This window comes from Physcomitrium patens, chromosome 1 (assembly GCF_059467195.1).
Source record: "Physcomitrium patens ecotype Gransden chromosome 1, ASM5946719v1, whole genome shotgun sequence".
NCBI lineage: Eukaryota > Viridiplantae > Streptophyta > Bryopsida > Funariales > Funariaceae > Physcomitrium > Physcomitrium patens.
Genome location: NC_143410.1, coordinates 28,982,413 through 29,009,292, shown reverse-complemented (window position 1 = coordinate 29,009,292; position 26,880 = coordinate 28,982,413). Strand labels below are relative to the sequence as shown.

At 39.6% G+C, this 26,880-nt stretch overlaps 3 protein-coding genes across 12 annotated transcripts; 1 reads left to right on the top strand and 2 right to left on the bottom strand.

Annotated features, from left to right (window-relative positions):
* The first annotated feature begins 903 nt into the window (after nt 1-903).
* On the top strand, nt 904-9,309 carry LOC112285276 (uncharacterized). Of its 2 annotated transcripts, none has more exons than XM_024525961.3 (22): nt 904-1,162; nt 1,306-1,589; nt 3,247-3,478; nt 3,709-3,923; nt 4,152-4,362; nt 4,472-4,531; nt 4,663-4,741; nt 4,975-5,122; nt 5,297-5,601; nt 5,733-5,910; nt 6,062-6,164; nt 6,399-6,494; nt 6,678-6,733; nt 6,875-6,998; nt 7,154-7,216; nt 7,319-7,540; nt 7,664-7,737; nt 7,840-7,933; nt 8,099-8,235; nt 8,348-8,428; nt 8,567-8,672; nt 8,806-9,309. In XM_024525961.3, exons 3-22 carry the CDS (start codon nt 3,305-3,307, stop codon nt 8,872-8,874), a joined length of 2,595 nt encoding a protein of 864 aa, XP_024381729.1. In that variant the 5' UTR covers nt 904-1,162; nt 1,306-1,589; nt 3,247-3,304; the 3' UTR covers nt 8,875-9,309. The 2 variants fall into 2 exon arrangements, with proteins under 2 accessions (XP_024381729.1, XP_090111796.1); XM_090255670.1 differs by having other exon boundaries at nt 966-1,144.
* A 5,179-nt stretch (nt 9,310-14,488) lies between these two features.
* Nucleotides 14,489-19,078, bottom strand: LOC112280101 (protein MOTHER of FT and TFL1). 9 transcript variants are annotated; one of them, XM_090255663.1, is made up of 9 exons: nt 18,084-18,734; nt 17,576-17,858; nt 17,252-17,359; nt 16,824-16,919; nt 15,884-15,945; nt 15,610-15,653; nt 15,108-15,227; nt 14,730-14,984; nt 14,489-14,637 (listed from the first exon to the last, which is right to left on the bottom strand). In XM_090255663.1, the coding sequence occupies exons 3-9, from the start codon at nt 17,354-17,356 to the stop codon at nt 14,624-14,626; spliced, it is 696 nt and encodes a 231-aa protein (XP_090111789.1). In that variant the 5' UTR covers nt 17,357-17,359; nt 17,576-17,858; nt 18,084-18,734; the 3' UTR covers nt 14,489-14,623. The 9 variants fall into 9 exon arrangements, with proteins under 9 accessions (XP_090111789.1, XP_024370987.1, XP_024370981.1 ...); XM_024515219.3 differs by lacking the exon at nt 18,084-18,734 and adding an exon at nt 18,759-19,076 and having other exon boundaries at nt 14,489-14,984; XM_024515213.3 differs by having other exon boundaries at nt 14,489-14,984; nt 17,628-17,858; nt 18,084-18,733.
* A 3,158-nt stretch (nt 19,079-22,236) lies between these two features.
* Nucleotides 22,237-25,994, bottom strand: LOC112291325 (uncharacterized). Its single transcript, XM_024538535.3, has 5 exons — nt 25,196-25,994; nt 24,651-24,737; nt 23,648-24,205; nt 23,110-23,292; nt 22,237-22,981 (listed from the first exon to the last, which is right to left on the bottom strand). Exons 1-5 carry the CDS (start codon nt 25,310-25,312, stop codon nt 22,667-22,669), a joined length of 1,260 nt encoding a protein of 419 aa, XP_024394303.1. The 5' UTR covers nt 25,313-25,994; the 3' UTR covers nt 22,237-22,666.
* Between the last annotated feature and the right edge of the window lie 886 nt (nt 25,995-26,880).

Below are 26,880 nucleotides of genomic sequence, written 5' to 3'. Positions count from 1 at the left end.
CTTAATTGTGCAGTCATTTTGCCTGCCTAGTGATTATGACAAAGGCCTGGATCGGTAGAGCATTTCTTGTTGACGGCCATTAAGGTCCACCTAATCCCCCCTGTGCGTACCGCATCGCGTAAGCTTGCAGGATTCATGATCATCTTTGTTTCCAGTGGTCATGCCTCTATTTCAAATCTCTCATGCATTAAACATGATTCTCTGTATCCTTACGGTAACACATTGCGCTAAATGGGAAAGAACAATGCACACCCCGAGCGGCCTAAAAAAACAATGCCCCGTTTTCTGTCAACGAATGCAACAGTAAAATAAAGTGCGTTCCCTGCTGTCTGCAAACTCCTTCCTTCCTTCTTTCTTCTGCTTGGTTTTTTCATATACATTTTCTCGTTACAGCTCAAACCTTAGTGAGATCTTTTCCACCACCAAGGAAGAACCTCACGATCTGACCTTCGAAGGCATTGATCAAGAACTGCTTCTCAGAAAAGAGCTCATGACAGCATGTAGGTAGGCGAAAATAAATGATGCTACTTATTTGTAGGAGCCAGTGTGAACTTCCATCAGGATAAGATAAGGATGATGGGACCCCATCTACACTTGCAAAATGAAACATGGGGTCACAATATTCTGGCAGTAGAATATATTATATTTAGAAAAATAGTGTTGGTTTTCCAGGGCTTCCGAAGTCGAATTCCTGCGCAGAGGGTCCTAACTGCCGACTTTTTCACTCTCCGATGTTTAGTTTTCCCCCTTTCCGCAAAATGCTCACGTCAGTAAGACGCTTCCATTTCCACTGGGATGCTGTTTCAGGTGACGGTGCCGCTTGATTCTCGGGGGAGCAGTCCACCCCGCTGTCTCGACAGGGCCTCGACGATAAATAAACGGTGCTCGATGAACGAAAACTGTGCCAGACCAAAAGCCTCGCCTCGCGTTTCAGCTGGTGTGCATCTTGTCTCGCTTCTCGCTCCGCACTCCTATCCCTGCAGCAGCAGCAGGGCGATTGCTCGCTCCATTGCTTCTGGGATCAGCAGGAGATTATCCCTCTCTTTCACCCCTTCGCTGGGTCCCTGCCGTCCTCCGCCTCCTCTTCTCTCTCGACACCACCTGCTTCCAGAGCCCTCGATAGGCAGCATTTTCTTCTCAACGGGTGCAGTGAGAGCATTTTGTGAGGAGCTTTTTTATTTTATTTTATTTTATTTTATTTATTTTTTTTGGGTGTGGGGCGTGAAGCTTGAAACCGTTTGTTGCATACATTATACTTGTTCCTGTTTCTAAAACGGCGAGACGCGTCGATTGGGTCCGGTTCAGTGCAGATTAGGGGAGACCGCGACGGGTACAGCCAGAGTGAAGGCCTGTGGAGTCTTATCGCATTTGGTTTGCAGTGCTTTGTTTGAGGGGGAAGCGGGGACGGCGTAGGCCTTCGTGGTCCTTAGGATTTTTAGCACCCCGAAAATAGTTTTTGGCGATATCCGAAGGTGGTGGAGGCTTATGGACTTGCTCTCTTCACAGGGCTGAGTAGCGGTATTGCAGTGTTGATGTGGTGGTTTGGTAGCTGAGGAGGCGTCTGCGAGGAGCAGCAGCGGAGAAGAGAGGTAAAATAGGCTTCAGCATCATGTTGGCTTGTTTATGGTTTGCTGTGAGTTGCGATGACTGGAATTTGGTGAGCAGCATTATGGGGAAGTTTGTTGCTACCCGCGTCGATTACGGATGTCAGACGTGTAAGTATGTGACGCGCCTGTTTGTCTACATTCTCTCCTTCGCACTTGCGCCTCTGACATGACACTAATTGGAACCTACCGAGATGCATTCATTCTGCTGCAGTCCTCTGAATTTTTTCGTCACCCCTCCTCTTAGGATCTCAGATAGAGACTTCGGTTCCTTCCCATGGTACACTGACAGGCTTTCGTTTTCAGAGATCTCTCAGCCAGCTCACAAGATAGCTGCAGAAATCTAGAACTGCACGATAAAGGTCACGGTCACAAAGTCTCTCGTCCTCTCGTGGGCGGTCATGCGAAGAATCGCAAGAGTGGTGGGTGGAGGGTTTACCCATGTTCTCAAAAGATTGCGCTCTTTTCTCTGCCGATGTCGGCTGTTGAAGTAAAGAATCTGATAGAGCACAATGTAACATTATTCGAGGACCGCGGACTCGTGCTTCGCATGAGCATCGTGGGCGGAGATTCTGTTTTTGTTGACGTCGATCTCTCTATGTCTAGGTTAACAGAATCAACCTCTGCTATTCTTAATCATTCGGGGGTGTGGCTCTGATGATTCCTGTCTATTTTCTTCAAGCTGCATGTGAACACAGCCGGAGCTGTCACACGAAGGCCAGTTTTCTGTTGTCGTTCACTGTAGCATACTGGTCGGTCTGCGTTTACCGTGACGCACATTTCAGGTGTTCGGAGAATTCTGGGAGCCTTCAGTAAATGAAAAGGAAGCGCCGATCCAGTTATTCTGCGTGTACCTTTGCGAGTTTCCTGGTTAGGATTGGTCAGAGCTAACAGTGTTACCGAAATTCTGATATTACTGCCGTCTTTATCAGTTGACACGTTTGCTGGAGAAGTTCTGATATGTCGTCTGCAGTTTTGGCATTGAAATGCATTTGTGGCCGAGTATGCGCCTCCGGGTCTGTGATTGTATTCGGTCATGGTGACAAGGCAGGTATTTCCTTACAATGTCGTCGAGTCTTTCTGAAGACTCAGCTTTACAAGTATTCTTTTCGTAAGGGTTTCCAGAAGTTCCATTAAAAATCGGATTCTGAATGCTATTGGGAGGATCCGTAATATCTCAGATCAATGAGGAATATATTCTCAAATTATGAATAAAGATAGAGAACAGAAACGCAGTTGCTAAGAGGCATTCTTGATAGAGATTTAGTGACTCGCTAAATTGGAATCAGACCATCACACCGGAAGGCACACATATAATGCTCTTGTATGTTTGGGAGGCGTTGGATCATGGTTTACGTTTCAGTCATCACCACTTCTTATCAATTTTGGGCTGTGACTTAAATTTCAGCTGTCTTTTAGATCTACAGTGGCACCTAGTAGACCCAGCTCACCCATCGCAACAAGCATAGTTGACATGAACAAACCTTTCTGTCCACGATCGGCACTTTTACTAAATTCTTCAAATCCGTCCCTCTATCCCCTGCTATTGTTAAGTTCGATATTCCTCAACATTTTACAATGGCTACTTCCAGCTTTGAGATCCATGGAGTATTTTGCTAATTCTATACATTCTGCCCGGCAGCTATACCTACAGTAGAGCGCTGTGAACTGTGAGTACCGTAACAGACAAAGCGTCCAAGATGAAGGTGGCAGTGGTTGGAGTCGGAGTAGCTGGTCTCACAGCTGCCCACACGCTTGCGTCTGCTGGCATCCAGGTAACCCTGTACGAGAAAGAGGATTACGTAGGGGGACATGCCCGGACAATCCACGATGTAGGAATTGGCCTCGATACGGGCTTCATGGTCTTCAACCGAGTAAGTATTCAATTGTTCGTATCAATGTTACAGTCTCGAAATTTCCTAACTCGGCTTGTGGCTCCGGAATCAATCCCGGAGTTTGTCGTTGATTAGAGGAATAGAGTGATCGCAGTTATCAGTAAACAGGTTCACTACAAGGTCAGATGTCGAGCAGCTTGGTTAAACTGGGAGATTTGAATCTATGGCCAACTCTCGTATTGAAAGTATTCATACTTTTCCTCTCTCAGGTGACCTACCCGAACATGATTGATTTCTTCGAACAAGCTGGAGTGGAGATGGAGGAATCCGACATGTCATTCTCTGTCAGTTTGAATGGAGGCAAAGGGTGTGAATGGGGCAGCACCAGCTTGGGTGGGTTATTTGCACAGAAGCGCAATATGATCAACCCTTTCTTCTTCCAAATGATACGCGAAATCGTCCGGTTCAAAGACGATGTGCTCAGGTACATGCCTCTGCATAGTTTTTGTCCCTTTCTGAGGACATTTTTACGAGATTGTTCACCTGTGGATAGTTTCTCTGGGTTGAAAAATTACCATTTTCTGTTGAGTGAACTGCATATTTGCACAGTTGGTCGTACTGTTCATTACTCTTCGGCTGAAATAGTGAATCATTATTTATGTTTTTATATTTTAACTTTTTAAAATTTTAAATGCCGGTCTTTGCATGACAGTTACCTGGAGAAAATAGAGTCGGGAGACGAGAGTATCCGTCAGGATGAAACGCTCGGCGAATTTCTCGCCTCGCACAAGTACTCCAATAAATTCCGCGAATGTTACTTGGTGCCAGTGTGTGGCTCAATCTGGTCGTGCTCATCCGACGTTGTTCTCGGATTCTCAGCGGCTTCTATCCTTACTTTCTGCAAGAACCACCATCTACTGCAGGTACTGCTGTCTCGATTGGTTTGTTAACTCTTGTGATACATATTAACTCTCGGAGTTGCTCCTATGTAACTACCGGAGATTCAGAGAATCTGTTGGTGTGTATGTGCAGCTATTCCAGCGTCCACAATGGTTGACCGTGAAAGGCCGTTCTGAAACGTACGTGGCTAAGGTAAGCAACTTATTCAAGTGAATCCGCTCTGGTATGTAAAGTCGCATGAATTTTCAAATATAACATTCTCAATTATATAATCTGAGAACGTCCTAAGGGGTCTGCTTTAAGATTGTCGTACCTGGTGACAGATGGTTGCAGGGCTTGAAGCTGCAGGAGCCGACATTCGGACAAGCTGTGAAGTAAAGCGAATTAGTAGTATCGCTGGAGGTATGATAAGTCTTTAGTTCTTCACCTTTCAGACATTGTGAGCCTCCATTTATCTATTTATTTATTTATATTATTTGTATATCTTTGATACTGCAAAACAATGAAGTATATTCAGTGTTTCAATTCCAGATCGATTGAGTAAGGTGAACCATTGTATTGAACTTATTTACAATGCTTATCCTTTCCTTTATTCTGTAAACAACTATCTGAGACTGATATGTGAGGGCATTCAGGTGTTGAGATAGAGGATGCACGTGGAGGAGTGGAAGTGTTTGATAGATGTTTAGTAGGATCCCATGCTCCAGACGCCTTGCAGATGTTGGGTGAAGGTGCTACGCACGAGGAGCGTACAATTCTCGGTGCTTTTCAGTATAGTCCCAGGTATTTTTGCCCAAATGATCACAAGTTTTAAATATCGAATGCTTTCTACTCCAGTCTTAAGATGATCGACTTGTAGTTTTACAGCGATTATTTCACTTGTTGCAAAGTTGCAACAAATGGTAACAATCGCGTGGTTATTTACACCTCATTGATCTTGAGTTGGTTGTATGGCAGCACTATATATCTTCACAGAGACGATAAATGGATGCCTCGGAATCAGGCAGCATGGTCTGCTTGGAATTTCTTGGGTGACTCCAGTGGTCAAGTTTGTGTCAGTTACTGGCTCAATATTCTCCAGAACCTGGGCAACACGGGAAAACCATATCTTGTAACTCTGAATCCCACGGAGGAACCCAGACACATTGTTAATGTCTGGAGGACTAGCCATCCCATTCCTTCTCCAGGGGCTGCTAAAGCTGCCAAAGCTTTCGGGAGCATCCAAGGCAAGCGTGGTATATGGTTTTGCGGGGCTTATCAAGGTATATATTAACCCTGTCTTGTGCGGCAATGCAGATCGTATATATTTGGTGTACTTGGGAGAAAAATCAATTTTGGATAATGACTAAATTCCTGAAGAAGGGATTCTCAATCTGAATTCTCTTGCGTTCAGGTTACGGCTTTCACGAGGATGGACTTAAGTCAGGCTTGGAAGCAGCTTTCGATTTGCTTGGTACCCAATTCAAGCCATTACCACTTGTCAAACAAATGGTTCCCACGTACCTCGAATCTGCTACCCGTTTGGTGGTGACAAGTTTCTTGCGCAAATTTATCCGCACCGGCCATGTTCAGTTAATACGTTTTCCACTCACAATTCTGAGTCACTTTATAACCAACATTCGCATACTGAAGTTAATTTAAATCACGTTCTTTTAACTGGAATAGCAGAATATTAGTTGTGTTCATTAGCGCTGTCTGACTTTTTAAAACCTTGTGCACCAGATTATTTGAGGCTGGAGGAACAGTGTTTAATTTCTTCGGTGAGGAGAAAGGTTGTACTTTGAAAACTAGCTTGCGTGTCTCCGACCCTGCATTCTACTGGAAGGTCAGTACGTTTGCTATCTGCACGTTTAAACCTATAAATTAATGTGAGCAATATGGAACACTGCTATGGGCATAATGAAGAGAAAAAAATGTCTATCATTACTTACAGCGGTTACTTCTATGCTGTATACTGTAACGTCGAATACTTTGGCCATGAATTTACCGCTTACTTGCACCACCCGCTGGGTCCAGTGCGTAGTCATTTTGTATTTAGCTGTGATTTAGTGGTTGACAGATTGCTACAAGACAGGATCTGGGCTTGGCTGACGCTTACATAGATGGAGACTTCAGCTTTGTGGATCCTAAAGAGGGTCTCCTCAATTTCTTGCTTGTAAGCCAAATCCTCGTTATGCCAAATGGCGTTAACTCCCTGTCTTTATCTGTGCCCACCTACCTCTGGTTTCAAATGTTTGAATGAAAGTAGTGATAGACGTTTGCACGCTTAGGGGCTTTCCAACAGGTAACACATGTGAAGATGAGAAGATGAAACTGACGATAATGCCTCGTTTTCCAGATTATAATCGCTAACCGGGACATTGATCGCTTGTTTTCAAGTAAATCTTCGGTAAAGTACGTTTTTGAGCAACCTATCCATCTTCTGTAGTTTGTTGCTGTCCAACATCTTGATGCAAATAATTATTTGACTTTTATTCTTTGGTGTGATCACCAGTCGTATGATTGATGCTTAATTTGTTTGTTTCCCACATACAGTCCTTGGTGGAGCCCAGTGCTTCTCACATCTGTATTGGGCTCAGCTACGTCTTATTTCCGGCACATGATGCGCAATAATTCCCTTACCAACACACGCCGCAACATATCTCAACACTATGACTTGGTACTTTTCACTTTTCTTTTCATCTGACGTTCTAATGTTAAATTTAGTCTTATATGGATACATACAGTATGCTTCACGTGTCTTTTTGTTTGCCTTTACACCCATGAAAGTATATTCGATTAATGGACTGTCATGTCTTGGGTGATTGGGGTTAGAGCAACGACATGTTCTCTTTGTTTTTGGACGAGACTATGACGTACTCCTGCGCAATTTTTAAGGTATTTTTGAGTTTCTGCACTCTTCAATTTCAATTACGGGTTGTGGAAAGCGTTACCACTGATGTTCAACTTATGTTAAGTTTTGTCACGGGGGTTTTGCAGGGACCTGATGAACCCTTAGTTGATGCTCAGATGCGTAAAATCAACCATCTCATCGATAAGGCGCGGGTTGAGAGCACACATGAGGTGCTGGAGATAGGCTGTGGTTGGGGAGCTCTGGCAATTCAACTGGTGCGCCGCTCCGGTTGCCGATACACTGGCATCACATTATCGCAGGAGCAGCTTGACTACGCTCAAGCTCTTGTCAAAGAGGCCCGTCTAGAGGTCTGCATCATTTCGTTGTTGTCAATTGATTTTCTCCTAACCCTCCGTTGAGCTAGTAAGGCCTGGGGATTTTGCAGTAAATTATCTTGTGTTCTCATATTTTTCCTGTGCTTGTGTATGCAGGACAAAATCACGTTTCAGTTGGTCGATTACCGAAATGTACAGGGTTTCCATAAGTTCAACCGTATCATCTCTTGGTACGTGCTCGATTGATCTAAATGCTTGCTTACTATCTCTAGTGAAATCACTGAACGCAAGTTTTTCCTGATATAACTAATAATGATGTTCACTACATGCAGTGAGATGTTGGAGGCAGTGGGGCACGAGTACTATGCAGAATGGTTCAGACGGTGTGACACTCTCCTTGCCAAGGATGGCCTTGTTGTCGTTCAGGTGAACTTATGCGATACCCATTTTCTGCTTGATATGAATTGATATCCCGATTATCACTGGGTTGCATTGCATGTGCACCAATGCCTTGACAGTGTACTAGGTTGTGTTAGATTTCCTGAAATCGCGAAGTGTCACAATGCTCATATTGGTGGCTCTATGTGGCAGGTAATTTCAATACCGGAGGAACGTTACGATGGTTACCGACAAAGTTCTGACTTTATTAAAGAGTACATTTTCCCCGGTGGCTGCCTACCATCTTTTGCCGCCCTTACGACAGCAATGAGTTCTGGTTCCTCTTTTTGGTAAAGTTCCATACTGACTTATGACTCATAAATATGGCTTATTTGAAAATGTTATCATATGCAGAACTGCTTGTAAACTGACACTGGAACAATTTTTGTTTTGTTATAAAAGTGTGGAGCATATGGAGAATATTGGTATTCATTACTGCGAGACTCTGCTCAGATGGCAAGAGCAATTCACGAGGAACCGCAAGTACGCGAATGTTTTTCTTTCCACGCACAAGTCCTCATTCATTGTATTATTTTATTTCGGCACTCTGGTGATAACTGATTGCTAACTATAAAAGCATGATTCATTTCTCTTCTAAGATGGCTATGTACAAATGTGCAGCAAAATCATGAAACTTGGTTTTGGTGAAAAATTCATTCGTACGTGGGATTACTACTTCTTTTATTGTGCTGCTGGGTTCAAGTCTTGCACGCTTGGAGTTCTACAGGTATTTCTAAATTGTTTTATGTGACTTTCGCCAAGTTAATGCAATTAGTCTTAAAGGATCGTCGCAAGCATGTCTAGACGTTTCTTACTTGTGCCTTTTCTCACTTCTATTTTCATACTTTATTGCATTGCAGATTGTATTTTCAAGACCAGGTAACGAGGCCTTCTTAGGCTGCCCCTACGTGTCCTTCCCAACTGCATAACTCTTTTACGTTATCCCAACAAAGAGAAGATGTTCATCGTCCATTTTGTGCACATAGTTGACTAAGCTGTTTGTTCATAAGTAGACACACGGGAGACATAGAAAATGGGCAATGAGTAAGGATATTGAATTTAATAGCCTGATGGAGATGGCTTTGCTGCGGAGCGTCGTATTTGAATGACAGCTGCTGTGGTAAATCCTTTTGTATATTTTCGGATCATAAAGTGGTTCTAATGCTCTAGTCTCCAGCAGAATTTAAGTATTTATTTGAGTTAAGATATTTTTGTGACGTGGGTAGTTCCTGAAACTGGAATTGAGAGAAGTCAGTTTGTGAATGAAGTTATAAAGTAACTTCACTGTTGAATTCTCCTTCCAAGTGAAAGTCTGAACTTTTAATAAATATCAGCCTGTGAAGGTGAGAAATAATTAAGTCTTTCACGTTGGATTTGGAATGTCATAGTCTGATATCATATTGGCTATATCAATTATTACGGTGATGGATTCAAGATGTTTGAGCTCTGGGATAGGAATGGTGACACCAGGAGTAAACTTGGAGTTATCTAAGGGCGTCGTAAAAATCCTGCTGTTAAATATTGCACCCCGTAAGTATTATCTATACTTTATGCCAGGTTGGATGGATCCTGAACAAACAATTGTTAGTCTTTCATGTGTGTTAATACAATAAAAATCCTAACTCTATACTACTAACAGTACAATATAGTGAACTGTGGATTTTGATAGGAGTTGCCATCCTACGAACACAAACCTTTCATGAAGTATTATCTGAACTGGAAGGCTGTATAGACGCTGATCTATATGCAGTACTGTTAAATTAAAATGCGTGTTCCACGTAGCCTTGAGCACCATGTCCCCATTCCAGTACTAAATTGTTGGAGCCTGACGAATCAATGAAAGTCATGCTGTACTTGGTCAGAACCATGAATAGGTTGTGTAGTCCAGAGTCCTAATGGTTCAACATTGTACAGAAAGGCAGAAAGTCTGCAATCTCTATTAATGTTAGAACGTGTCCCATTTTCAAGTTCAAAAATATTCAAGAGATACATGACAGGAAAACACTGAAATAGCGAAGAGTGTTGGCATGAAGTGGCGGCTGCCCATCTTATGTGGGATTAGAGTGCAACTATATTCTATTCCTCAATAAACAAGATCCCAAAATAATTACAAATAGGAGAATATATACATATATATATTTTTTGCTTGCTTATTTATTGGTAAACAATGCGATGCACCTTTTTTTTTATGTTTTTTTATGTTTTTTTTATGTTTTTTTTTATGTTTTTTTTTTTGTCTTCAACTATTAATTGCTCCACAACTACCTTTGAAATATCACGTCTACAAAAGAAACATTTTGAAGAGCTGCCAATTTCAAACTTAAAATGTTTTCCATTGTACTTAACCCTCCAAAAATGATGTGCAATTTTCATTTTTTGCAAATAAGTTACTATGAAGAAAAGATATTTCGTACTTATATAAAATTATTTGATATATTAAATATAATCTTCAAACATCTTTTCAAATTTCTTAACTAAGTATAAAATCATTATTTTTATTCTTATGTATTTCAAATTTTTATGTTCAAATATAAAATTTTAAATTTTAAGTTATTTATATTCTTTAATAATTTAATTAAATATTATTTGTTCTAGATTGAATGTTAACAATGAAATATTTTTAAAGCCTTATTTGCTAAGATGATGGAGGATTATTGTGTCTCACTTCTAAATTTGTTCAGTAGCTAAGAAATTCTAAAATTAAAAAAAAAAGAATTATAATCACAAAAGTACAAAATAACCAATATTTAATATATCAAATAATTTTCCATATATATATATATATATATATATATATATATAATTAAATATAATCTTCAAACAAATAATTTTTTTAGGTGAAACTAGAGCCTTAAGTAAAATTATTTGATATATTAAAAATAAAATTATCAATAAAATAACTCAAATTCTCATATTTAATATAAAATATAAAAATATGATCAATACTCAAAAGGTATTCTATGTGAATTTTTTTTGAGTTATCAATGAAAAAGTTTGTAATATTTCTTTGTGAAAAAACAAATACAAGTCTTGAATTTTATACTTTATGTTGCTTTATTTTTGTTTATTGTAATACCGATTCTAGTTGTAAGGCTCATCTTATGTATTATAGATATTAGCTAAAAATTATAAGTAATTGGCTATGTAAATGAAAAATTAGATAAACTTACTTTATTACTGCTATCCTTAGATATCTTTCAAAATTAAAAACATTTAGCAATTAAATTTCAGTCAAAATTTTAATCAACTCTAAATTAAAAAATATATTTAAAATTACATAATTTTTTTTAAGAAACTAAATTATAGATTTACAAAAATAACACAAATCAACAAATTAAGCCTATTTAATAATGTTTTCAATTTAAATTGATTTGGAAGCAATCTATCCATGATAAAAGTATACATTCAATATATATTTTATATTAGAATTTATATATAAATAATTGATTTTAAATATTGAAGAATTAGAATCTTTGGCAATAATAGTAGTTATTTTTTTAAAAGCCCACGAAATCAGGTTATTTTATTAGCACAATTATTTAAAATTATCTTATGAAAAAGACAAAATTGTCTATTCCTTCATATAAACAATTCTTAAGAATGAATGCCTTACCCTTGCCTTACAAGATACGTGTAATTACAAAAAGACAACAACTCTACAACTGTTGTTTTTTAGATATATGTATTAGTAGTATGACTTTTTCAAGAGGGAGAAACTCTAGAGATGCTTCTCTTCAACATTAGAGAAATATAAAAGAGAGAAGGATTAGAATCCTTGATTTAGAGATCTATGATCCTTGGTGCTTGTTAAGAAGAGGAAGAGGAGGATAAGAAGGGTATATAATACACACAACCTTGTTGGACAATTTTTGATCTTTTGCCTTTGATGACAACCATCATCCAAAGTTGGAGTGTGAAGACTGCTCTTCAATTAGTTTTTCAAAGGTCTCAATGTGAGACTTAAAATTTTGTCTACGTAGCCAAATGACACAAATAATTCTTAACCTCAAAAAATAAATAAATAAATGTATATATATATATTTCTAAGAAAAATTTAATAGAAATTTATTCAAATTATTATTCATAAATCAACAACAATGCAAGGTAGAACACAAGGCATGAAGAGACAATTATGCACAAAAACATACACGAAGAGGCCAAGGAATATTTAATGTTTATATTTAGGAATATCTTCAAAAAAGCTAGTGCTAGGAATCTCTTTGGGCTTTGCTTCCAATAGAAAAAAGAGGCTTTGAATAATCCAATTTAAAATTAGAGCTAACAAAAACAGTAATAATGCTAAATAATCATCTACTTCTAAAAATAATAAATACTATATTTTATTTTTCAAACAATCCTTTGAACGATGCTACTAAACAATAGTATTGAATTAAATTATGGAACTAAACAATAGAACTAAATAGTAGAATTAAATAAGGCTACTAAATTGAACAATTCCACTAAATAATACTATTGAAATGAACATTCTTAAACAATGTAGAACAACCTATTAAGTAATGCTAAAAAATGCCTCATTTTTCTTGAAGGTAGAAGAAGGCTCTATCCTAATTTTGATCATTTGCTATCCTATAGCCACCATTTCTTCTAAATCTTGGCCATCCATCTATCATTTGCTCATCATCATTCACTTATCATCTACCAATTATTCATATAGTTGTCATCAATCCATATATCTATCACTTGTGTAAATAAGGCATGATAGTCCTTGCAAAAATACATGAGTGTGTGGGTAATGAACATGATGTTGTAGTGCCATGCCTCAAATTGTTCTACAACTCTTGAGAATCGATTCTCTAAGTTTGACATTCAAGGATGGAAACTAAGGACTAATATTGTCTAAAATATTGATTTTAAGATATTTAAAATTAAAAAATCTTGGTCTCAAGAATTTTCAATTTAAAGAATCTGTTTTCAAATTTTCAATTTTTGGAAAGCTTAGTTCCAAGAATTCAATTTCTTGGAATTTAATTTTGAAGAGTTTGACCATTCAAAGTGGCTCATTCTAGGATGGATCTATCTTATAAATTTCAAAGCAAGTATTCCCTAGTTTCTCATGTTATGGTCTTTTTTTACCACAAAAATTATAAAATAAAATAAAATAAAATAAAACTTATTCAATTAGATAGCTAATATAGATTGCTTCTATTTTTTCATCCAAAATATATGTTTTTAATATGCTTGTATTTAATTTCTTTTATTTACATGCTAGGATTATTACTATACAATATGTGTTGATGTCCAATCAAGAAGATTAAAAACAACAGAGAAGAAAGAAGATAAAAAAAGAAGTTTTATGATTTGTTTTGTTTTTTCAATATATTTTTTATTAAAATATAGAATTGATTTGTAATATGGCAAAATAAACTCTATTTCCAATGATTAATACTACTTAAAAAATTTGTTTGATTTGGTAACTTTTTTTGTCTTATAAGAAGATTATAGTGGCATTGTGGTATATTTGTTTTTAGTACCTTAGTATGGTAATAAAAAAAAGGTGATTAGCAAAAATTGACACTTCTTCAAAGAAAGAATTTTATTTTACATAGTTCATTATTTTACAAGGACTTATTTATGGCAAATGTATTATCTAACTGCCATATTATATTATTCTAAGAGTTGCGAAAATGGGGCCAAATTGGTATTAGTATAGAGTCTAATATGAACCTCGATTGGATGCTTCAAAAAAATATTTTAATACTTTTACCTTGTACTTTTGTAAGAATTGATAGTTAAGTTAGCCTTCAAATGTATTGTAAGTCCTTATATATATATAATTTTTATCTATATATCTACTTAAGTTTTAAAACATGATTTTTTTAATGTCAATTTTTGCTTTGTGACATTAAAGATTATATATATATATATATATATATATATATATATATGTTTTAATAACCAATTGTATTTAACAACAATAAATTTCTTGTTTTTACTTCTGTATTCTATTAAAGGTAATCGTCTTAATTTCTTGAAAACATTGCAATTTAAATTTGAAGTTTTGATTGGGAAAGTTTTTTGTTTTCTTTTGGTTCTTTACATTGCAAAACACTACTAGTCCTTATAAGTATTGTTTTCTCTCCACTATTAATATTGTCAAAAAACATATTCAATGCTTATTGGTGATGCTTGTGTGGTGGATTGTCTGACTTATATAGAACTATCTCTTGATCTGCTACCACTCCATTCTTTTGTCAATGCATACTTGAGGGCTTGAGGATGGTCCGCCATCGCCCACTTCCACCAAGAAAAACAAACTACCATGCTTTGCATTACACAATCAACAGTGGTTCAACATGAGCCCTATCCGAATATTCGAACTGATATAATGTTGTTAAAATATTGGGAGTGTCGGTGGTGTAAAGAATCTGCACTTCGCATTGCATGTGACAGAGGAAATTCCTGCTTGAACGGACCTACACTGGAAGAACGATTCAGAAGATCTCATTCTAATCAATCCCATCAAGCTGCGGACACTGCAGCACGTTTAATAACGTTGAACACAAGAATTGCAACAAAGCTGTGTATCAGTGAACCTAATCGATTGATTTACATTGTTGGCCGCGGGAAGGAATGGCAACAACCTGGTGCTGTACAAGGGGATCCAGGCTACCTTCAGGAGATGCCCAAGGTGGTCCTGTTGCTGCTTCGGAGTCTAGCTCATTCTCTGCAAACTGGAATGCTCCTTCGATCATTCAGAGTGGTACCCACTATTTTTTCTTTTTCTTTTTAAACAAACTTGTGAATCATCAGCGACGGCGACTACCTGGTTCTTTGGCCGCGTTGAAGTATGTGGCTGCAACAGGGAAACCTAGTCCGTGCTCCACAGCGAAAGTGCGCGTGTTGAAGTTGTTGCGCACAGAAGGCGCGGTCACAAGTAGCGGCTTTCCCGTCGGTTGCTTGAATAGCACAAAAATATAGCGGTGAATGCCGATGGGAGGACAGGGCCCGACATACGGCACGACTTCCTTTCCTGATGTTCTCGGTTTAGCGGCGCCTTGATCCGCCGCACTCGGGAGCTCTGCACAAATTTTGATCACAACAAATGCTATGTTAAGACATTTGTGGTCTGGTCTCCTGTGACCGATCACGACCATGGCCAGCCTGTGTTATCGAGAACCAGCAGAAGGATGATGTGCAATACCCTTGTCCGTGGTTGATGCGGCTGGACCTTTCTTTTTGCGCTCAACATTAGGTTGTTTGGCAGAAGACGCTGGCTCACGAGCTCGTTTGGACCCCTGGCCTGCCACAGACTGTCTGATCACTGGAGAAACAAGTGACATCACAACAATTGTGCACTTTCATACTTAAAAGAAATGTACTTAGTTAATTTTGACGAACTCGGAATCGATGACAACTGAAAGCTTGCGACGATTTAATTTATGTCGAGCGAATTACTCAAGATCTCCGGATGCAGTCGGTTTATCAAGTTTATCATGAACCTGTAGCAAATCTCATCCTTGAAATTCGTCATAACCACATCGTATGCATCACTAGTAGACATACATACATGATTGACTCCAGTGCTTTAAGGAGGTCAGACTATCTTCTACGCCTTGTCTCGAACACATGAGCAACACAGAACAGATGCAAACTCGCGATCGAACATGACGATAAATAGGACTCATGTGCCGACGGTGACTCACCAGAAGTTGTGGTCGAGCTATTTCCAGGGATGTCAGTCACAATCCTGCACACGAGGTGCCAATCCAGTCGCATTTCATTAGCCTCAGATAGCCTTCCAAGAACCATTCTTTCCTGCTATAGTTCGACCATGTAGAATACAACAGACTTAGTTGAAATCGATTACATGGTTTTCTACACACATGAAAACACCGGCTGACATCTCATCGAGAACACAAAACACACTGTACAGAAAGAACGCCATATAAACAACGTGAAAGCAGTGATTGAGCTCACCAGTGCACCCATTCTCTCAAAGAAGGCTCGCTGGGGCTTGGTGCATCAGGATCCGTCATTATCTGTTGCAAAAATGTAATGTTAGTGAAATGAGAAGAAGCATTTAACAGCCATAAGTTGCTATATCTTTCTGCCATGAGTGTGCTGTTATCCGTGTGCGTGTGCACACACCACTGCTCATACGGCCTTGGGAACGAAAATATGTTTTGTTACCGACAACATGGAAACTGGGGATCCTCCACACGTCCCACTTGCCACTACGTTTCTCCATGGTCCGAGTTTTCGTTGATGTTGCAAATTGACGTTAATAAACAAGTGGCACATATGGCTCTCTCAACAGTACCGACCACACTATTCTCCTCTCTTTTCGGAACGGATGGTGAACTTTTTAAACTTGAAAGAAAGACCCTCAAAGGACGTAAAGTTTTCTCCTGCCGATTTATTCCAGGAAGTTCATGAAAGTGAAGTGCCCATCAGAGCTTGGCAATTGCTTGAAACCATCTTCTGGATGAGCGTCATATGTATACATAAATTTCTGTTCTTTTTCTCTGTTCGGAGGTAAAACCACATGGCTAATCCTCATTCTTTTTTGAATGTCATCTCTTTACATCCACAGTAGGAATCTCTTCACCTGAGAACGTCGAGATGACAGCTTATTTCTCCACTTTCTAAGAGACATCCTCTGTGAAAGGTGCCGTTCTATTGTAATTCACAGTTTACATGATGCGACATTCAGTGTACAGGTGTGTGAGAATTATTACATGATTCACTCGGTGGAGATCGGAAATTCCTTAATTGATATTATTTAGGATTGGAAAGGAACTGGTTATTATGCGACACTGGTTTCAGACACCAATTCGTCACTGTTACTATCACATAATCCTTTGGGGAGGTGGAGCCCAGGACTTATCCATCAGACTACTAGAAGAGGCTTACACACCAGAGTAAAGAAATTGTTGTCTCCATTATTGCCTGTTACATGAACAGTCGGTGCCTCATTGGTTGCAGACGGCTTCATCTGGCATCCATTGCTCACCTACCATAACAACCATTCACGCCAGCAGATGAGATTGCAATGTTTACACAGGCATATCCACGTGAAGATCTAGATCTCGAAAATTCTTCCACCATTTCCCAATGGAATTTGAAAACATCGAGCAAATTTTTGACTAGGAGTCTCTAAGAAATTGTTTGCATCACGGGATTCAACGTAATCTCCTTTGTGGTAGTGAGGTCGTTAGAATTGCAAACATCTCAGTCACGTCGCAGAGAGGTTTGATCGGCATTCACATCACATGATCTCCACCACAGGATAAATTCGCAATTCCCTAAGAATGGATTGAGAAAGCGTTCATGTCAAACAATTACCTTGCGTGATGTGTAAACAACCGCCATGTCCACACTTGGAGCAAACATGTCAATCACATCACCGATGACCCTCCCCACCACCAGTGGGTCGACCGACCGCGACATCACCTGTCAACATCACGCGCGCGTTCATTCCCTCAACTTCCGAACACGGTTGCGAATCAATTTCCAACCCTACGAATTGAAACAAATCCAATTATCCCACCAGCAGGGAGTTTTACAGTTAGCTTGCATGCAAGTCCTAATTCACAGGATGGCGTGCCCTGCGCCCCTACAACGTCAACATTGGCATGCATCAACCAACGCAGCTCAAGCTGCACTAACTTTGTAAATCTATCCCAACTGTTTCGCCCACTGCTCGCTCCTCACTGCTCACAGTTGAACGCCCCAAACTGCGTTTGCAATCACGCTCTTTGCCACCAAAAAGCCCGGTGAGAAACAAGCGAGCAGTGCCCTCCAGAGGCCTGATTCTTGCTGTCGAGGCTACACGATCCTCACTCTCGACCTCGTTTTAACTCGCAAACCTCACCGCCTCGCCATTCCCGACACGAATGTGTCAGTCCAAGTCCCTTACTCTTCGCCAACCTTGATCAACGATCTGCTTAGCCTGCTAGAACAAGTCACACGTCAAGAAAACCGCCCGGACGATCAACCGTAACACCGAAGCATCAGAGGAACCCTGGCTACTTAAACTCTAAACCCATTATCAATGAAAGATTCTAACGCATGGTCTGGTGTGCCCTGGGGTCGGACAAATTGTCAAAAGAGATGGCTGGAGGTTTTAAATCGCCTCAGAGGGGGCTACGATTCCATGCCGGTGTAGTGTGCCAACCTGGGCAAGGAGCAAGTGATCCATACCACAAAAGCAGCTCTAAGCGTCCTGGCCTTGTAGAAAGATGCAGGCAGAAATCCTGATGTCACTGCTTCGATTCTATCTGTCACGTACTCGATGTATACACCACCGTTATCAGATTAGAGAAGTGACCAAGTGGACTAGTTTTGGCTGAACCCAAGCCAACACCGTGGCCGGACGGAGCTGCATAAATGGAGTTTCATGAAATCATGAGAGGGGAGGTTCTGGTAAGGTCGCGGCGCCTCTGGTGCTGCCAAGTGGTCTACACACGTCCCCAATTTAACAAAATTAATAAATGTGGAAGTTCCCGCAGTCGACACCGCATTACCCAGTTCGTGCCACGGCATGCCTGTCAAATGTTCTGTAACTTTTATCCTGCCCAGCCGGCCCCTCATCCGCCACTTTCAACGACATCTCCCTTATTGTTGCTCCTTCGATTATTGCCCAAGGCAAGCCAGTTAATCTGTGCTAAAAAACACCATTCACCCTTCTCGAATCGCAGTGTAGCAAGAACCATAGCAGACTTTGAGATGCAGTTTGTGGGTAATTCCAGTGCTCTGGTAACTACCTGGTTTCCCTTTGTCAGGAAGAGGATAATATCGACCCATCTCCGACAATTACTGTGACAACTAACGTGCGAGTAGAAGATCTTACCCGTTTGGCTACAGTGTGCTGCTGGAACTGGAACTCCCCCTTCCCTTCAAGAGAAAAATACGTCAAGCGTCCGTGAATTCGGTGCCGTTAGCGACACAAGAAGGTGTCGGATGCGTCGGTCTCATCTTCACAGTGCTGGGTTCTCACAAAGTAACGAGACAAGTGAATCTGTTCGAAACCACCAACTACTAGGTGGAACTAGACCAGTAGAGAGGAATTATCAATCACCTCTACACACTCAAAATCCCAGCGGTGGAAAAACTTTCTGCAACAGTTGGGAGGAACCCACACTCGGAATGAAGTGGACAGGCCATAGTCGGATTCTTTTATTTTAGTTTAGAAAGGAGCAATTAGAGGGGATCTGAGCCCGTAGTTCTCGATTTCGTTGACGACACTGAAAGCCACCACCGGCGCAACACACGTGGAAGTAGACGAGACTTCGAACATCCTGCCATGACGCAAGGATCAGCCACAGTAGAGGGGCGGCAAATATAAGCAACGCCGAGCTTCTGGAGGATCCGAGGCTCGTCTCACGAGAACCCAGCCAAGCTCTGTCTCTCTGACTAACTGACTGGCTGTCTGTCTGTCTATCTGTTCATTTTTCTGTCTGTAAACCAGGACTGAGCACCGAACTTGTCACCGAAGTTTACGCGGCAATCCAACGCAGATATCAGCGGCACGATAACATGGTGACGAAGACCTGCTGCACATCATTCCTGCAACATCTTCACCAATAATCCCTTCGAAAAAAACAGCACCTTCACAGCCTTGCTGTTCATGTTTCATGTCTCCGCAGACTTCCCCCTCTTTGTATTTACAACGTGGAGCTCCATGTCTTCCCGTTTGGTTTCTGAGATGTAGAGTTTGTTTTTTTGAGACTGAGCTGACCTAACACTACTCTAGTGTGGTAAATTAAAGTAAATTGGTGGGTTAAAGTGTAGTTGAAAGTTCTTCTAGTTCAAGTCTCATAATAAGTAGCACAAGTACACTTTTGTTGTTTCCAGTATTGTTGTACAGATGCATGTGTAGTTTTTTTAAGAAAGTCAACAATGGTGCACTTTGTTTTCAGGAAGCTTGCACATCACCGAGTGTTCAAAAAGAGTCCTTTCCTTTAGCATGGCAGCATCTGAGGTTTGTGGAGCTCTTGATGTGGTTTTAATAATGAAATATGGTGGGGTTTTATGCATTCAATCTGCCTCTTTCACTTAATAGAAGCCTGAAGCAAAGCAATGTATATTAATGGAATAATATGGTGGTGTTTTCTTTTCCTATTCCAATGAAAATTCATTTTTTTGTTTTGAAGATGTGAATGAGGAGATACAAGCTTCCAAAATAGATGATGTATTGGGATAACAAAATATAAAGACACCCTTCAAAATTTTCACAATTTTAAAACAAAATATAACATTTTTGAAAATACAACTGAAACACAAAGTCTACTTAACAAAAAATCCTAAAAAATGTTGCAAAAAGTGTAGTATTTACTTCTTATATTTAATAGTTATGCATTAATCATTTGATATTGTTATTCAAATGATAAATATCATGTATTAAAGTACTGAGTTTATAACAATATTTAAGCAATATTGATGTTGTGCACCTCTTTTTAAATTATATACAACACCAAGATAGAAAAAGAACCTAGAATGATGTTTAAAACTCTTGTTTTATGTAAAAAGACATGAAAGTAATTTTTTGTATTTGTTTAAGCTTAAGTGCCAAAAAAATATCTTGTCAATAGATGTTGATAGAAAAATTGTTGGTCACCAAAGTTACTAGTGGTTAGAAAGAAGAAGGGATCATCACTACTTTAAATAATCTAAATCTTTGTAAAACTCTAATGGTTGCATAATTTATTAGAATGATAATTATTAAATTTTTATTGATATATATTTATTATTACTATTATTATTATTATTATACATAGGATATACTTGTGTTTTCTAAATTTTTATCAAAAATATATATCACTTGTAATTTATTAAATAAGTAAAATTAAATATTATCGTTTTCTTTAATTATTCTTTTATGTATTATCATGAATTTTTATTAACTATCACAAAATAATATGGTTAGATTAAATTTTGTGTCTTTGTATGCAAACAAGGTAAATTGATATTATAACAATTGTAGATTAGTTTTTTCTATAATAGGGAGTAGAAAATAAAGATTATTTAATATATACTTTAATACAATAAAATATTTGTAAGTTTTTCTATTCAATATTATTAAATTAAATCAATAGGTACATATGAGTTCAAAAAAATTGTCATAATGATTAGGTATTTTAAAGTCCTCTTCTCTTTTTAATTATTATTAATTAAAAAAAATTATGTTTCATTTTTATTACTTTTTTATACTTTTAAAATTTTCTATTGTAAAGATGATGTGAATAATGTTAAACAAAAATACTTTACAAGAGTGGTATATTTTCAATTATTATTTTAGATTTTTTTTTTTAAAAATGGATAAAAATATTTATACACAAATAAAATCTCAAAAATATGACACATAAAAAAAGAGTAATAATAAAAAAATAATTTATTAAATACTTAGAATTTTAGGAAGTAAATCAAAAGTCTTTCCTTAAAAAATATGAATTGTAAAATTGATGTAGAAATTTGTTTAATGGCTTTGATTTTGCCTCTTTTGGTGGTGAAGAACAAATAAGAACACTCCTAAGATTGCATGACTCGAATTCAAACTCAAATAAACAAATTTTGGATTGAAAAAAAAATGTATATATATATATATATATATATATACAAAGCATTAACTAAATAAATGAATAAAAATGAATAAACATTTGATAAAATATACATAATAAAATATTTTAGAAACATAAGAAGACTCCTCTATGTCCTGCACTTTCCTTATTTGTTTATTGACCTCTTAAGGACAGTACTCATAAATTTCTTCAAGCTTGAAAAATCTACCAATAACTCCCATCTAAGGCCTCAAATGGTTTTATCATCCACACAACTAAGGTTGGGCAACAACGTCTTAACTAGAAATTGCCACCAGTGAGTCAAAATAATTAAATAATCAAACAAACAAAGATTCAGTACTGAAAATACAATCTAGCAAAAAAAAGGAATCTGACTTCAATATGTCTTTTCTCTGGATATCTAGAGCCAAGGCAAAGTAATGGTACAATCTGATAGGAGTTCTGACATCAGATTAACAAATATTCTGATTACTAACTGATGTGCCATCAGTTAGTTAACTTTTCAAAACCTTGATTGGTAGAAGTTCTGTATATTTAAAACAAGCGAAACACAAATACATAAGGAAAAAAAGAAAAAGAAAATAGATGACGTGCAACATTCATTCTGATATGCAATCTAACCACGTAGTAAACATCAAAGAACTCCATATGAGGGTCTCAATGCGGAATCATGAACCTCACAATGATACGATATTCCTTTTATAACGCACACGTGAACAGGAAAATCGGAAAGAAAAAAAATACAGCCGATTATGATTCAATCAACAGTTATGTGAGTTCACAGTGTCCCTGCTACATCACTCCAATACCGTTGTTAAAGAAGTGTAGAGAATACATTATTGCAAGAAAGACCTAACCCTTAATGCCTGTAATATATAATAAGCTAGGCCATTTTTTTCATAACTGATTATATTATATAATCCAGAACACGTGCTTCAAGTCTGTTGTGGAATTGCATCAGGTCCCTGATTATACATCTGCTCACATCTTTCTTAGAAACAAGGGTATCTATATACTTGAACTGGTACCGATGAAATGCTAACCCATCAACAAAAGAATTATTCCGTGACTTCATGTGTCCTACACTATTCAACTGAGAAGAGAGTGCTTATCCAAGAGTCACAAAACAGCTGTACTACATGGAGATGTCTTCAAGGTGCAGAGATGAGATTTTAGGAAATCAAAGTTGTGAACCAAAATCTTGCATCGCAAGGGCATCTTTCAGATAGTCATTCAGCTGCTTTCGGCACTCAGCAACCATCATAAGAGATTCCCCACTAGGCCTTTCTCGAGCAGCAATGACAGCTGCCTCATATTTACGTGTTGCAAGCTCTATCTTTTCTTTCTCTTCCTTGGATCCTTCTAGGACAGGGGTCAATTGCTCTTCATCGTTTGGGCCTGAGACACATACCAGAAACGTAGTCTGCTGTTCCACCTCTTCTGATGCAATGGTGGAGACCATATCCACTCGGTATGGTGTGTCTGCATCATCCTGCTGTATAACCAACATACAAACGAATTGTGAATAGGGCCTCCCAACAAATTGGCAAATGATCAATTTAAAAGGGGCTTCTAGTACAATAAATTATGCCTTCATTTACAACACATCACAAAGTGTATTACCTGTTCTGACTGGTTGGCATCGGCGAGCTCAGTAGCGTCGACAGCATCAAGCTGATAACGCAACGTCAAAACTTGACAACGTAGAGTATTCAATTCTGCTTCCATACTGTTTGCTTTATGGTTTGTCTTAACTATACCACGCTCTGCTTGCTCCAATAACAACCTCATTTCTCCAAGCCCTTGCTGCACGTCACCTACACTTCAGTACACTGAATATAGAGGAAGATAGGGGTGGACCCAGTGGATAACTGGCACATGATTTGCTGTGCAGAGGAGAGAAACATCAATTTCTAATCACCTTACGTATCTGTTCCATTACTTATTATGAAAACACCGTTTGCTGCATAGTAAAGTTGAAGCCATACTGCGCGGGAGAGGCAACAAGCAGCTATGGTTCTAACCTGGATCCAGAGTACATTACAGAAACTCATTGAAAACGAATATCTGACAGCTCAGACAACACTATCAAACGTGTCTCTATATGCTGAACAAGACATAATACCAACACAAAAAAGTAGGAAGAAGAGGAGTCATGAACCTGCTGTTCACGCAGTTCAAGTTGAGCTGACTGAACATAGCGATCTTTCTCAGCCAGTTCCTGACGCAGCTCATCTATTTGGGCCTGTAACAACTTCATGTCCGCGGACTTCTCTTTGACTACATTAATGCCATTGCCATGAGATGCATTGTTTCCGAGTTGCCTGTCGAACTCAAAAGATCCTCCCTGTGGATCATTTCCCTCTGTACCCTTCGATTGCCAGCTTGTTGTGTCTGTTGTCTCTTTCTCCGTAGGCTTTTGACTATCGTCTGTCTGAGAACCATGTGATTCAAGAGGCTGATTGGATCGCTGACTAAGTGTCTCTAATAGACAATCCTTCTCCCACAACTTCTGTTTCAGTTCTTCAATTTCCACGAGGAGGTGACGAGTATCTTTGCTAACGTCCTCTGGAGCAGTATCCCCCTCAATGCGTCGAAGAATGTTCTCGCTTTCCTCCCAACGACACTCTTCTTTAGGTTCTTCACGATTAAGCTCACGAGTAGGTGTACGCTTTGGGGTTAAGGGCACCTTCCTTGCTTTCAGAGGGCTTTCATAAGGCTGAATTAGAACAGTACACAGTGTCAGCAGTAAAATTATAAATTCAAACAAACACTAGGACACACATGCATGTGCGTCTGATTGAAAGGCATCCATTTGGTATCAAGATGGTAAAATTCCACGGGAGAAATACGCATCGCACAGAAGTCAATCTGGAACTAGGTGATGTCTCATCGTTCTATTCACATGAAAAGTCTCTAAGATTCAACGAGGCATTGGCGAGGTGAAAATAATTACATGTATAAATAATTGTCGGATACTGAAATGCCTAAAAGATTATGGGCTTTGTTATCTGGATTTGGTACATACAAAACCAAGAAGAAACAAAGTTCTTCAATGCAGCAAAGAAATTTCAGGGAACTGCAGTAACTGACTACAGCCACTGAGACATCTGTGCTCCTGATAACACGAAATTTTCGACAAAACTTAAAGGAAGGCTACAGACCTTGTACAAAGATTCTCGAAGTGGTGCAGGTGTGTAAATCATAGAAGCTTGGTGGCCAAACATACTAGTCCGGGACCCCTGCTGCTCCTGCCATTACATAAACAACCCTGTGAACAAGACTACAATGGGTTGCAACCAAGCAGCAAAAATAAATAAATAAATAAATAAATAAATAAAATAATACTATATCATACGCGCTAAATTTTTTGAACTAGCCATTTCAGATGCGAAAAAACCGTGGACAAAAGAATTTAGTACATAGCAGAAGCCATGCACTTGACGGCAGTCAACCAACTCTTTCCACAGATCGATTCACAGACACTGACCGCAAGTATCACAAATACTTATAGATTTAAGAAATTCACGAAAAGAGATCTCGAACCCTTCGAGTTGCAGTACGCCATCAAAATCTCCCAAAAAAACATCTCCAACAGGAACTCCAAATGTACCAGACAGATCCGCCCACAGAAAGTCGTGTAATGCGAATTCCCCCACTCAGAACAGAGAAAGAGGAAAGAAAACGCATGGACATCAGCGTAACGCACCATAAAGCTCTCCATCAACGGAATCATCTCCACCAAGTTGCGGTATAACGCGGGGTCGACCTCTGGAGCCACCCCATTGCCCCCTGTCATCGCTTTGGATCCACGAAATGACGCCATGTCCTCCTCTCCTCACTCTCTACCTCCCAGATCAGACTCCGTTTCGCAACTTTCCAACAACCCTAGCAACAGGTCTTTCAACCCTCGCCTGGCCCTCAGTCCGATCCATTAATTGAACAAAAATCTCCATCGTAACTCTACCGGGGTCATAGCATAAAATCACTGCGACAGCTCCAGCTAGCCATACGTGTCCTAGAAGAACCCTATAAGTGATACAACTCTCACCTCCAGTGTGGGCAATCCTAAGTATCTAACAAAGACGGGAAATCCAGCACCCTCAAGCAACAATGACCATTGTCATCCGCATTGGCGCGCTCGCTCGCTCGCCAGCCCCCACACTGCACACCACATGAAGAAAACGACCCACACGCAGACGACACTTGTGGATTGAATGGATCAATCTGTAATCAGACGACGGAGGGAGGGTACCAACACGCGCAAGGGGACCGTGCAGAAGAGAAGGGATAACGACACAAACAACTGGAGGCCCGACTACGAGTGGTAAAGTTTGACAAGATGGTTGAAGGACCACGGCGAACGATGGATGTGAGAGAGGAGATTCGAAATAGAATCTGGTGGGTTAGACTAAGACCCCCGTTGCCTGAAGAAAAAATGGGTTGTATACAAGGCATTCCTGTCAGGTCTATGGCATGGATTGGCAAGAAGACGCTCCTGCTCACTAGCGGAAAGAAAGGAGAGTGATACGCCAAGGCGGGAAAATATTCGCAGCCTTCCCCGTCCACACCCATCCATCCACGCTCGATGAGCACGTCACACCATCCACGATACACATCCGTCCCCACACGATTTTTCCTCCTTCGATATGCATTTGCCCGCTGCTGCTGGGGTGTGAACGCGCTCCATTCCCGAATTCGAAGCAGCTGCTGCGGTGTTAAATCTGGAGCGCGCCTTCTAATTTTAATCGATTCCAGCTTGCGCATGGCTGTTTGTTCCTTTCACAACCCCTCGGCCTGGACGAACCCCGAAGGTGGTTCGCACATCTCAGTTTCCAGGGGGGCGTTTGGATCCATCACCGCAAAGGTCTTGACAGGTTTCGTATACCCACAACCTCAGATGTCCCTAATTTCTTGCATCGCGACTCATTGTGCGCTACAAATCCAGGGGGGGGGGGGTGGGGAGTCATCAAACCTCGTCGATTGATTTGTAAAGGGGTTTAAGCCGAGTGATTGGTTTAGGCTTCCCGACTACGACGACACTCTCGACAACTTTTGGCTTGCTGTGACAGATTGCGATGGGTGCTGTCACATTGGCGTGTCAGAAAGTAATGGCGCTACGGCTCCACTTTCCCATCGAAGTTATTTGAAAAATATTTCACTTCTCGCCGAAGACTCGAAGCAGACATGTGAGTATCAAATTCCCCAACTCCCCATGGTTTCGTCGCTGGACCAAGAGAACATTTCTGCTCACGCTGCAGACGATCAGTGAACTCAAATTCCTTGGCGCATCATCGCAGTTCCATCGACAACGTGGGTACTATCTTTGGGGAAATGGGTGAGCATTTGCACCAACAACAGAGAGCAAGATTTGATTTGTATAAAGATGGGCAA

Bases quoted from the DNA above. Each gene is read 5' to 3' on its own strand.
- LOC112285276 (XM_024525961.3), top strand. From the start codon at position 3,305: ATGAAGGTGGCAGTGGTTGGAGTCGGAGTAGCTGGTCTCACAGCTGCC. The intron at 3,924-4,151 runs GTACATGCCTCT...TTTGCATGACAG, and splicing joins TTCAAAGACGATGTGCTCAG to TTACCTGGAGAAAATAGAGT. The intron at 6,734-6,874 runs GTACGTTTTTGA...TCCCACATACAG, and splicing joins TCAAGTAAATCTTCGGTAAA to TCCTTGGTGGAGCCCAGTGC.
- LOC112280101 (XM_024515221.3), bottom strand. From the start codon at position 17,356: ATGTCGCGGTCGGTCGACCCACTGGTGGTGGGGAGGGTCATCGGTGAT. The intron at 15,654-15,883 runs GTGAGCTCAATC...CCTCGTGTGCAG, and splicing joins TTGAGAGAATGGGTGCACTG to GATTGTGACTGACATCCCTG. The intron at 15,228-15,609 runs GTGAGTCACCGT...TTGTTTCTCCAG, and splicing joins TAGCTCGACCACAACTTCTG to TGATCAGACAGTCTGTGGCA.
- LOC112291325 (XM_024538535.3), bottom strand. From the start codon at position 25,312: ATGGCGTCATTTCGTGGATCCAAAGCGATGACAGGGGGCAATGGGGTG. The intron at 24,206-24,650 runs GTCTGTAGCCTT...GTTCTAATTCAG, and splicing joins TTCGAGAATCTTTGTACAAG to CCTTATGAAAGCCCTCTGAA. The intron at 23,293-23,647 runs GTTCATGACTCC...GGTGACGTGCAG, and splicing joins TTGAACTGCGTGAACAGCAG to CAAGGGCTTGGAGAAATGAG.